Raw genomic sequence first — 12280 nt, 5'->3', positions numbered from 1 at the left:
AAAAAAAAAAGAAGGGAAAAGTAAAAGCCTCATTGTGTCCACACACAACTAATAACTTGCTGAGTTCATGGACATCTACAGTGGGAATCAACACATTCCATCACTTCTTCTTAGTGTACACTGCATGATGTGTGCACACCAGCCCCTAGACCTGTGCTTCCAGATACTCCCTAGAGAGGACCACAGGAGTCCACAACGTGAAGTGGCCATGGGAGTAGCTCAGAGTGAGGTCAAGAACGCGACGAAGACTAAGTGCCCCACGTCTCCTTCACTGGCAGCAAGCACTGCCTGTGCGGGCTGCTGAGGGCAGGGAGAAGCCGAGTCCACAAAGATTTCAGACAAGGAAGAAAGCAAGCTAGGTTTATGTCCCTAAAAGACCACAGACTGGATGTTCTCTGTGCCCAGACCCTTCACCCAGCAGCTCCTTCCCCAAAACCACACACAGTCACCAACTGAGGAAGGTGTATACCATAACACAAAGCCTTCCATACCTGAGGGCCCAGAGCAGACAGACACACAGCCTCTAGAGTGACAAGGGACAGGCAGGCTCCACGCACTCACTACCTCACTCCAGAAGTCATACCACATGAGCAAGATTCAAACTCCCAATTCCCAGTGAGTACATGACCACCTGCCTGGCCTAGGACGGCTGATCTGGGGGCGGCACAGCCAGGACAGCAGGGCCCACGTGGTCTCACCCTCCAGCAAGAGGACAGGTCTGTTCTCACAGGGTGGAGGATAAAGAGGAACCGAATGGACAGACACTGTTGAACCTCTGTGTGCATCCAATCTGCTATGGTCCTCTTAGCTACAGCCAATCAATGGCCAAGTCCACAGTCTCAGAAATAGGGGCCCTCACATGACAGGGCAAAGGCTATGATTCAGAGAGGCAGCGACAGCCCTCAGCTGACCTGCCAGCTACCTGCACACAAACAGGATTTTACTTCTTGCTCAAGATTATACTAATTAAGGTACAGACAGACAAGGATGACAACGGTCCCAACCAAGTGCCACCAGAAGTCAGCCCATCAGCAGAAGGGACAAGCACAGGGCAGTGTCTCCATCACAAGTGCAATGCCCTGTGATGAAGAACTGAGCTGCCAAAGACGAGACAGGACTGAGAGCTGCAGCTGCCTTCTGAAAGAGCTACCCACCCTCAAATGTCCTTTGTAGCTACCGTGCTTACTCTGATGAGGTGGTTTTTTTTTTCTTTCTTGCTGGTCCAGGGGCTTGGTCAGGGCCTGGGCACTGTCCTTGCACCTCTTTGTGCTCAGGATTAGTGTTCTACCACTTGAGCCATAGGTCCACTTGCAGTTTTTTCGGAGTGATTTACTGAAGGTAAGAGTCTAATGGCTTTGAACTGAGATCTTCAGATCTCAGCCTCCTGAGTAGCTAAGGTTACAGGTGTGAGCCACTGGTACCTAGCCGGTAATAAAATTTATTTTAAAATGAGGACTGGTGGGGCCGGGAGTTTGGCCTAGTGGTTAAAGTGCTTGCCTAGCATGCATGAAGACCCGGGTTCGATTCCTCGGTACCACATATGTAGAAAAAAGCTGGAAGTGGTGCTGAGGCTCAAGTGGTAGAGCTCTAGCCTTGAGAAAGTCCAAGGACAGTGCTCATGCCCTGAGCTCAAGCCCAGGACTGGCAAAAAAAAATAAATAAAATAAAATGAGGACTGGTTTATGATCCATGCACATTAAAGTAAGTGCCTGGGCTATCAGCACCTGCAGTCAGGCCCACCCCTTCCAGGGTGTGTGGAGGGCTCGACCCAGAAAGAAACAGGTCCTGGATGACTTGCTGATAATAACAACTCAAGGACAAAAAGAATGACCCCACCCACCAGAAAGAGGGAAAGAAGCCTCCTCTGTCTGGAACGTGCCCACCATACCTCCCGGAAGTGGTCACTGATCAGCAGCTCCAGCAGCTCCCCCTCAAACTTCTCCAGGGATGGGGCCAGACTGAAGGAGATGGCGTCCAAGTGCAATGTGACCGGCTTCTGCAGGCGAGGTTTCCTCAGGAAGTCACCTGAAACGGGGAAAAGACTCATGTCACCCTGGGGGAGCAGAAGCATACAAATGCATACACACATATATATACATACACACACACACACACACACACACACACACACGCGCGCGCGCGCATGCACGGCATATGTAATGGGTTCTGTAGGCAAGAAGGCAGCAGAGGCACACCAGAACCACTGCACACTGCAGGCCAGGCTGAACCATTCTCTTTTCAACCAATGCTCATCCCACTGGCAGTCAAAACTCTATCTGACCTCCTCCAAGAAGAGATTTTCCCATGCAAGCCCCTGAAAGAACACCAAGTATAGGAGGAAAAGCTGTGCACCTTGGACCACACAGAAAGGCGTAAGTGACACCAACAAGCAGAAATAATGATGGGGCTGGCAGCACAAGAACCAAGTGCTGTCCCCTGCAGGCATCTCTAGGACTTCCTGGTGACAAAGGCGGGCAGCATCAGATGACAGGAAGTCCCTCCCCATGGTTCCCACAATCCCAAGTTCTGTCCTTCATTCCCTGTACTATGAATCATATTTAGATCCTCTCTACGCAGTCCCAGCACTCCCCACTTTCACACGAGATGCTGAGATTGATGCACACACAGTAACGACAGCCGCAAGCCCATGTCTACAAGAAACACAAAAGCCCATGGAACCTGTAGGTGACTTCTGTCACCTGCCTCCCCCTGAAAGTTCAACCACCTTCACATATCACCTACAGACTGCTGACAAGCCCTTGACACATGGGCACTCCAGTCCCAAACTACAGTACCCAGGTGTATGAGGGCCATCCAGCAGAACCCCAGGGCAAGCCAGACAGCCAACAGTGCTGGTCGACCCAATTTCACCACTGGAGAGACAGCTTCTAAAAGCCACACCAAAATAGCTTTACCTTTCATGTAAACTTTGGTTTCCAAAAATAATCTAGCTTTGGGGGCCAGAGTTTGGCCTAACAGTAGAGTGCTTGCCTAGCATACACAAGGATCTGGGTTCAATTCCTCAGCATAGAAAAAGACAGAAGTGGTGCTGAGGCTCAAGTGGTAGAGCTCTACCTTTGAGAAAGCCCAAGGACAGTGCTCAGGCCCTGAGTTCAAGCCTCCTAACTGGCAAAAAATAAAATAAAAATAAAATAATAACAATAATAATAATCTAGCCTTTGCACATCCATTTTCACAAAGTAGTATTTTTTGTTTTCTTTTTTTAAGTTACTGAATCTGGGGTTGATTAGGTGAGGTGCTGACTTACTGTATCACACTACAAAAGTGATCATGGAAAGATAAGTCACATTTAATCTCGTTTCCATACTTAGTCCTTGGCAGAAACTCAAGGATTGCTTTTTTCCTTGCCTTATGATGAAAAGCCTAGACACAAAAACACTCATTAGTTTTCACCAATACTATTCTGACATAAAACTACATATAGAAATAAGTTAAGCCTACACTGGTGGGTCACGTCTACAACCCTCAGATTGGAAGATTGAAGTACAAAGGCAGCCCAAGCAGGAAAGTCCAAGACACTGACCTCAAGCGGTAGAGTGCTTGAGCCAAGGACTAGCCTCTGCCCAGGGGCAGCACCAAACCCAGTGCTGGCACCAAAAGGAAAGTAAAAATTAAAATGAACACTTTAATTCTATTTACCAACAACTATCTTTAAACGGCTTTTGAATTAGGCAAATTTTCTATAACTTGACCTGAATATTGATTTTTCCAACTTTTTTGTTTTCTTGCTGTGGATTGAATGCAGGGCCTTAATCATTCTAGACAAGTACTCCATCACTAAACAACATCTCCAGCCCTCAACTCTGCTTCTTACCCTTTTAATTCATTATACAAGATAATAGGTTTTGTCATGAGTTTCATATTTGCATATTACATAACTGGTTCGTATTCACTTTATCACCCACTATTCCCCACTTCCTTCCAATAACCCCTACCCTAGAATAGTCCCCCTTTTTCTTCCATGCTTCTGTTCTAAGTCTAGATTCTGCATAAGAGAAAAAGTGACCCATCTTCCTGAGTCTGCCTCTGGTTCCATCCTCACCACTGTATTAGTCACAGTAGTCAAGAGATGAAGTGACCCAGCATGCATCAACAGATGACTAGATACACCAAATGTGGTCTAGCTGTCCACTGAGATATTACCTAGCCTTAAAAAGGAAGGAAATTGTGACACCTGCTAGTATAGGTGAACACTGAAGACATTCTGCGAAGGGAGATAATCCAGTTGCAAAAACAAACTACAGGATCCCATTTATCTAAGGAGATCTACTGCAGTCTCCGTGAGGAGACAAGACAGGCGCTGGGAATGGGGAGCAGGGTCTGATGGATACAGGCTCACCTTGAGAACACGAAAACTTCTGGAGATGGACAGTGGTGGTCCCTGTCTAATGTGCTTAATGCTCCAGAAAGGTCCACTCTGGAATGGGTAAGCTGTTCAATTTTGTTAAGTTCATTTTACAACTAAAAGGTGATACTAAGGAAGCCACACCACCTGGTACAGCTAGTATGAGATCTAGTGATGACCAAAGAGAAAGAAAACATTATGAATGCATTTCAGCAGGAAAGACAAAGATGCATGAGGCTGTGACACATCCTCGCAGTGGGGACTGGGCAGATGCTACTGTGGCCTTCTCTCCCCAACCATCACCCACTGGGCATGCTGCTACTACACAGGGTGCACAGCCAGCCTCAGCTCACGCTCTCCAAACACAGACTCACAGTGGAAAGACTCAAAGCAGGCCTTACCCATGTCCCCATGTGGCGGCAGGAGGCCAGGGATCTGCTGCAGACCAGACACCAGAAGGTTCTCGGGGAGCAGGTGGAAGGCGGGCTCCAGGGCCGGGTGAGGCCTCAGGGTGTACAGCAGACAGCAGGCCTCCACCATCGTCAGGTGCTTGCTCTCTGAGGGAACCACACCACGTGCCGGCTGAAATCCAGGGCACTTCCAGTCAAATCAGCCAAGAAATACGAAGCTGAACAGAAAACTCCAAAGGAGAGTGAGAAACTCTTCTGTGAACCCAGTCTCAATAACCAGTTCCTGCATTGTCTTTGTATGTGTGTTTTTTAAGGAAGGGTCTGGCTGTACTGTCTATGCTGGTCCTTAAACTTAGGACCTCAAACAATACTATCATCCCAACTTCCCAAGAAGCTGCAACTACAGGTAAGCCTGGCCCTGAAATAGTTTTGTTGTGTTTTGTGCTAGTCCTGGGACTTGAACTCAGGGCCTAGGACCTATCCCTGAGCCTTTTGCTCAAGGCTAGAACTCTACCACTCGAGCCACAGCTCCACAGCTTTTCAGTGGTTAAAGATAAAAGAGCCTTATGGACTTTGCCGCCCAGGCTGGCTTCAAAACACAGTCCTGCCTCAGCCTCCTGGGCACCTAGGATCACAGGCATGCGCTACCAGCTAACGTATCAAATCTTTCCCACCACACGATGGGCACAGTTCCCCTGTGTCACTGGTCCCTGCCCCCATAGGAAGGAGGCTGAGAGACACTCTGAATAAAACTGCTTCTGACTGCTTCTGAATAAAACTGCAATCCTCCTATCTCAAAATTTTCACCAAGAAGCCAGACCCAAAGGAACATAGGCTCAATGGTTTCCCTCATTTGTAATAATTAGTACCAACCTTGAACTCTCCTAGCAGAGGATTACAATAGCTCAAAACCTAGATACATAAGGCCATATAGGATGAGGCTAAATGAAAGGACCTCCAGGATATAGAAACAAGAGCTATGTAATATGTGATTGCTGTTCTTAATGTACTATGTTATATCTCATCTCTTTGTTGTCCCTTGGTTATTCTCATATTGTCACAGTATCTTATCTTGTTATCTGGTATACTGTATATTCGTTTGTTTATTTGAAATAGGGAAGGGAGGAAAAACAAGATGAGAAAAGGGGGTGGGGGGAGGGAGATGAGGACAGAAACATGAGAAGGGGTATCAATGTGTGTAAAGCAATGAACCTTCTATCTGACAAATGTAACTGTAACCCTTCTATTAATTATAATAAAATTTTTTTTTAGTTTCACCAAATTAAGGTGGGCAGGGGTTGGGCTGTGACATTTTAACATAGACCAAGGGACACACAATTCCCTTCTGGGACACATTTTCAAGAACAGAGGGCCACTGGCCCAAACAGACCCACCTCCCACCACTCTCCCTGCCCACACCACCCTGGTTTAGCTCAGCACTGGCTCTGGGCCTCTAGATGCCCTTCTAGTCCACCCTACCCCACCAGCCCCTCTGTCATCTTCCAGTGGAGGCAGCAGAGAGGACCAATGTACCCTATATGGCTGTTTGGGAGATGTCACCCAGCAGCATTGAGGGCAATACCCAGTGACCTCAAAGTTACCGTTTTCACAGTGACCAGTGGTCAGTGAAGAAGATGCTTCATCTAGGGATCAAAGCCTTTATCCCAGATGCACCCAGAGGGCCTCACTGCTCCCAAGCTCCCTCACAAAGCTGTGTCCTCTGAGGTGGCTCATACCTATAATTCTACTCAGGAGGCTGAGATCTGAGAATCACATGGTTCAAAGCCAGACTGGGCACTAAAGTCCTTGAGACTCTCATCTCTAATCACCAACAGAAAACCAGAAATGGTGCTGTGGCTCAAGTGGTAGAGTGCTAACCTTGAGCTGAAGAGCTCAGGGACAGGGCCCAGGCCCAGAATTCAAGTCCCATGATCAACAAAAAGAAAAAGAAAAAAAGCTATGCCCTCTTTCTGGACTGAAGCATGGAAATCCAAGCCCATGACAACTTATCTATAAGCTACTGAAGATTACACCAGGAAAGGCTGAAGAGGTGAACACTCTGGAAAGGTACAAGCCCAAGTAGGGCCACCAAAGCCAGGCCAGTCCCTTACGCTCTACAGGGTCCTGGAGAAGCGGGTGCAGAAGGGCTCTAGGGGTGCCATGATACAGCCTCAACCTGGAAAAGAGAACCAAAAACAATGTCAACTCCCCACATCCAGTATTAAAGGGGATACAGAACCCTTCCCTCCACTACTTCAGACCTCCCTGAGCCTTCTGAGAGGCTGGGGGAGGGGCAGCTGCAATTCCCTCACCCAGAACTCCTTCCACACATGTCTGCCATGCCAGCAGCCCAGAGACTGAGGAAAGAATACCAAGAAAAGCAACCCAACTCTGAAACATCCCAGAAAAGAACAGAGCTGGGCATTGTGGCTCATCTGTAAAACTAAATATTCAGGAGCTGAGATCTGAAAATCACAGTTAGAAGCCCATTTGGGCATATAAATCTTCAAAACTCTTAGCTCCAATCAGCCAGCAAAAAAGCAGAATTGAAGGCATGGCTCAAGTGGCAAAGTACCAGCCATTAGCAAAAAAAAGCCAAGTAAAAGTGAAAGACGCAGAGCTTAAGCCCAGTCCTGGAAGGGGGCAGTGGCAGTGGGCACAGAGTTCCACCCTGGGATGACTCCGTCCCAGTGCTCCCCGCCCTGTGCCCTGATGTGGACACTGCCCCCATCCAGGTGTGTGGGGAGAAGACAGCAGCGTGAAGTAACTAACCCCTCAGGACCAAAGAGTTTCTCACTCCAGACAGCCTGCTACTGTTCCTGCAGCTTCCACCCTGGGAATTCAACTCCACATTTTGCCAGTGGTTAGCTGACACGCCTGGGCAGGGCTGCTCTTGGCATGGGATGGGTGGAGGCTGGAGGTGCTGCCCAGCACCTTGCAAGGCGCAGGACATCCCCAGCAAAGAGGACCAGCCCTAAATGTCAAGTGTGCAAGATCAAGGATGATCTTACCCTTCCCTGCATAGTTTCAACACAGCCCTGCACAGTGGGTGGTCTGCCAGCATCTGCTGAGTGAAAACCACACCACTGAGCAAGCACTCAGCAGTCCCAAGATGCATGCCAACAAAGCTGTGCGAGCAGGGCAGGTCAGAGCAATGAACATGGTGCAGATTCCACTGAGGACAAATGACAGAGCGGGACTCTGGTCCACATGCATCCTACAGTCAATCCAAGGCTCAAGGCCAGCCAAGGCCAGTCCTCACTCCAGCCTGAGGAACAATTCAGCTTACTTACAAAGTGAAAAAAGGAAAACAGGGCTGGGGTATGGCTCAATTGAGAGCCCTGCCTAAAAGGTACAAAGTCCTGAGTTAAAAAAAGGCAAAAATAATAAAAGTGAACTGTCCCAAGGCATGCTGTTACAAAAATGCAACAGCTGTGACAACAAACTCTATCATCACCAATAAAAGAGCCAGGGGATATGAGGCACAGAAAACCAGGTAGGCACCGTTTGTCCTGGGAAGCAGCGGTAGGTGATTCAGGCTTGTTGCTGAAGATCCGAAGAATCCCAAACCCACATGACAACATTTGGATGGTGCCATCTCTCTTCCTGCCTTCAGTGACCACTTCTACCACAGCCACAATATTCGGGTGGTTTAAGGATGTATGGAAGTAGAAGGGCTGTAAGACAGAAAAACAGGTTGGGTGAGCAGAGCCAGGCAACAGATCCAGCGCTCACAAGTGCAGATAAGCAAGACTCTGTCATGTGCACAGCACCAAGGCAGGGATCCACCCTGTACCTTGTGTAGACCACTGCCCTCCATCCAAATGTTTGGGGAGAAGGTGGTGCTGTGAAGGAATCCCTGGGGCCAAAAAGCTGATATCTAAGAAATCAGACAACTTGCTTCTGCTCCAGGAGCTTCAGCCCTGGGAATTCTACTTCCATAAGTATCAACAGAACCCAGATCCTCTTAGGAGAACAGCTGGCCCAGCTGTGCACTGTCCTAGAGGTGGGTAAGACCAGGCAAGAGCACCATGACATAGCCCAAGGCAGAGCACATCCACTGATCCACTGCAAACATACCCATCCACTGGCCATCTTGCAACCAAGCCTCAGCTAAGATATAAGGTTTATGAAGTTCTAACTCAACTAGTTGTGTTTAGTTTAAGGAGGATCCAGAGATTTCTTTAGTTGTTAAGGAAATTCAGAGTTCAGTGTCTTTTATGATGAGACTTACCTTGAGATCTTTTCATTAACAAATTTCTGGGGGATCTAAGCCAAGTAGATGATACTCAAATTGCTCTTAAAAGGTTTTCCAGCCAGGTACCAGAGTTCACACCTGTAATCCTAGCTACTCAGAAGGCTGAGATCTAAGGATGGAGATTCAAAGCCAACCTGGACAGGAAACTAAGCACCAAAAAGCCAAAGTGGAGATATGGTTCAAGCAGTAGAGCAACATTCCTGAGTTTTGCTCAAGGCTCATGACTACCAACAAAAAAAAGGGGGGGGGAATACTTTCCATGCCCAAACACAAACATAAGATCACTGACTCCAGCTGTCTACACACACACACACACACACACACACACACACACACACACACACACACACACACACACACACACACACACACCATGGGGGGAAGAGTAGGAAATGAGCCAGTTGAGGTAACTCCACCTCCCAGAAACACATCCACACTCCCTTCACTCTGCTCCTACTTCTCTTCCTCAATCAACACACTGTACGTGTTTGTGGTTAAAAGTGACTAAGTGTCAGGCACAGAAGACAGAAGCTGAGGGTCCTGTCTGCCAGCCCAGGATCTTGGTGTCCATGGCAACAGATGTGGAGATGACTAAGCTGGGGTATAATACAACAGCACTGTGTAGAGTCACCAGCTGAGCCCAAGGACCACCCCAGCAGAGAGGTGGGGCAGGGTCCACCACACCATGATTAATCCTCCTGTTAATGAGTCATTACCATGTTGTCATAGAAGAATCGGTTTACTGTAATCGCAGACTGTCAGCCCAGGATAACAGAGGGACACATTAAAACATCAGCCACAAGACATAAATCGTTATTCTATTATCTTTTATTGCAAAATGATGAAATAATGACCACTTACAGCTGACAGGTGGTTGGACTGAGAAAGAGTTATGGTTCTGTGTCCAGGACAGGAGAAGTGTTTAAAAAGCCCTGCTGTGAGGCTGTGCCTGACACTACACCTTTCTATTTATACCTGTGCCTATTAGCGTTGTAAGCACTGCCTACTTTTTCTTTGGGTAGTAAAGCAAACATTTCAACTCAGATAGGAAGCAGAAGCAGCATTTAGCCTTGCAGTCACCTTGAAACTACTCTGCTTCAAGACAGGAGGACCAGATGCTCAGGGAAGTCCCAAGTACAAATTTATGGATACTTCCTCGTCTTCATTTACTACCAAAAATAATTATCTTGAGATTAGGAGAAACCTTTAAAAACAGCCCCATTACTGTGCATCTCGGCCTGGCAAGCTGTTTCATGGGCAGTCAGCATCCCCTGGAAGCAATGCATACTGAAAGATGATTCAAGTTCACGATGATACAGCTACTGATTGAAAAGGACTTAAGTACGCTCTTTCCCAAAATCAATTGATGTGGGAATGGCACCATGGTAAAGGATTCATGAGGAGCCTGAAAAACACAACCCATCCTTGAAGAAGGTCGAGGCTTAAGACCTCATGAAGGGTATGACATGGCTGCAGCCAACAGCCTTGAGACTGTGAAAGTCTTCCTGGGGTAGAATATCCTAATCAGATCTCTCCACTGTTCATCCAGCAAAGTCACCTTCACTGTATCTCCTATGCCGGGGAGTCCGGTCCCCACTTGTGGCATGCAAATGAGCTCAGCTGAAATTCCAGACAGCGTGCAGCTGATTGACACCTGTATCCAGGCCCTTCCACCTAGGGAAATTTAATTAACACCAATGCCATACGTTTTGAGAGGAAAATTCTAGGCCTCACCTGAAATTGCATAATTAAAAGTTTAAGTCAAGCCATCACATCCTTGCAGAGAAGGCTATTCAGACAGAGGCGGCCCCTCCACACCCCTGCATTTCACCTCACAAGCCTGCCCTGGTAGAGTTCCTCGCTGACAGGATAAACAGATTAATAAATCATTTAAATGCTCCAGGCCTAATGCCTTCATTTTCAAAAACACAGACACATTTGCCTCAGGGCCAGGCTTCCATTTCTCACCCACAATGACAGGACAGAAATTGAATCTGCTGATGTGACACTACACCTGGTGTCTCCAGCTGATGGCCAGTTGTCCTGCCACTTGCTGACCTGTGCCCACAGGCCAAGGGAGAGATGCATAGAATTAAACCACCATCTTGCAAAGGACTCACTTTAAAATAAACCTTTATAATAACAATCTTTAAAATATTGGATAAAATAAATCCTTAACAGAATACCTTCAGGAAGACAAATGAGCCACGGACACTTCCCACAGCTTCTATCTACCGGCTCACCTCCCCTGGTTCAGACAGGTTCCTGCCCATGGCTGTCCGGCACTCATGGCCTAGAGAGTCCAATTCTGCTGAACCCAGCTCTCTTCTGGAACATGCAGAGTCTCTGGATCCAACTTTGGAAGCTTCTGGAGGGCAGAGGAAGAGGGGGCTACCCAGAACAAAATGTCACAATGATGGGCCAGCCCTTACCACCTCAAGGGACAGCAGAGAATGTTCTAGCCTTGAAGTCAGTGGTGCAGATGGAAGAACAGAAGAATAACACAAACTGTAACCCTCAATGAAAAGGTGGCACGTGATCTTCTCCAGCCACTACACACAGCATGGCACACAGTAGGGGGTCAGCCAGCACCTGCTGAATGAACAGCCACTGCTTCCCTGCCACCTGTGTGGGAACCACACTACTGAGCGCTCGGCAATCCTGAGATGCCCATGGACAGAGCTATGCGTGCAGGTCAAAGATGAGCAATGTGCCCAGGATCCCTAAGGGACAAGTACAGAGCAGGACTCTGATTCACATTCATACCATATCCAAAGCAAGGCCTATGGCCAGTCCTCACTCCAGCCTGAAGGGAAACTTGGCTAACTTAGAAGAGTAGGTGAACAGACCCAGTTATAACCCAAACAAGAAAAATCCCACTGGATGCTGTGACTGGCACACGTGACAACAAAAGAATCCAACATAAAGCTTTCCACTCTTCTGGCAATCCAATCACCATTCAAGGAGACCCAATACTGGAAATATCACAAGACATCATTTTTATGAAACCACTTCCTGTCATGGCCCCACTTTCTGTTGAAAGCCAGGTGAGGTTCTGCTAAGCCAAGGGAGAGCATCCCTTCAGAGGTCCGAGGGCACTCAGGCAGCTGAGCAGCCCCATGGAAACAATGCTGCAGCCTCTGTGACTGTGGTTGTATGTATCAGGATATATGTACAAGCACACATGCACGCGCGCGCACACACACGAGTTAACGTAGAGCTGCGGGAGGGTTAATGGCTTGTTCC

At 47.8% G+C, this 12280-nt stretch overlaps 1 protein-coding gene across 1 annotated transcript in view; it reads right to left on the bottom strand.

The window, feature by feature from the left end:
- The window catches only part of Nphp4 (nephrocystin 4), an 88974-nt gene that overhangs the window by 59503 nt on the left and 17191 nt on the right, over positions 1 to 12280 (bottom strand). The window contains exons 4-7 of the mRNA XM_090335965.1: positions 8281 to 8453; positions 6888 to 6952; positions 4768 to 4923; positions 1889 to 2025 (exon numbers count right to left, since the gene is read on the bottom strand). Coding sequence (XP_090192091.1) covers positions 1889 to 2025; positions 4768 to 4923; positions 6888 to 6952; positions 8281 to 8453 — 531 coding nt within the window. The remainder of the gene's footprint in view (positions 1 to 1888; positions 2026 to 4767; positions 4924 to 6887; positions 6953 to 8280; positions 8454 to 12280) is intronic.

Source organism: Megascapheus bottae, chromosome 6, assembly GCF_031878675.1.
Source record: "Megascapheus bottae isolate mThoBot1 chromosome 6, mThoBot2.hap1, whole genome shotgun sequence".
Lineage (NCBI taxonomy): Eukaryota > Metazoa > Chordata > Mammalia > Rodentia > Geomyidae > Megascapheus > Megascapheus bottae.
This window is presented reverse-complemented; position numbering and strand designations above follow the sequence as displayed.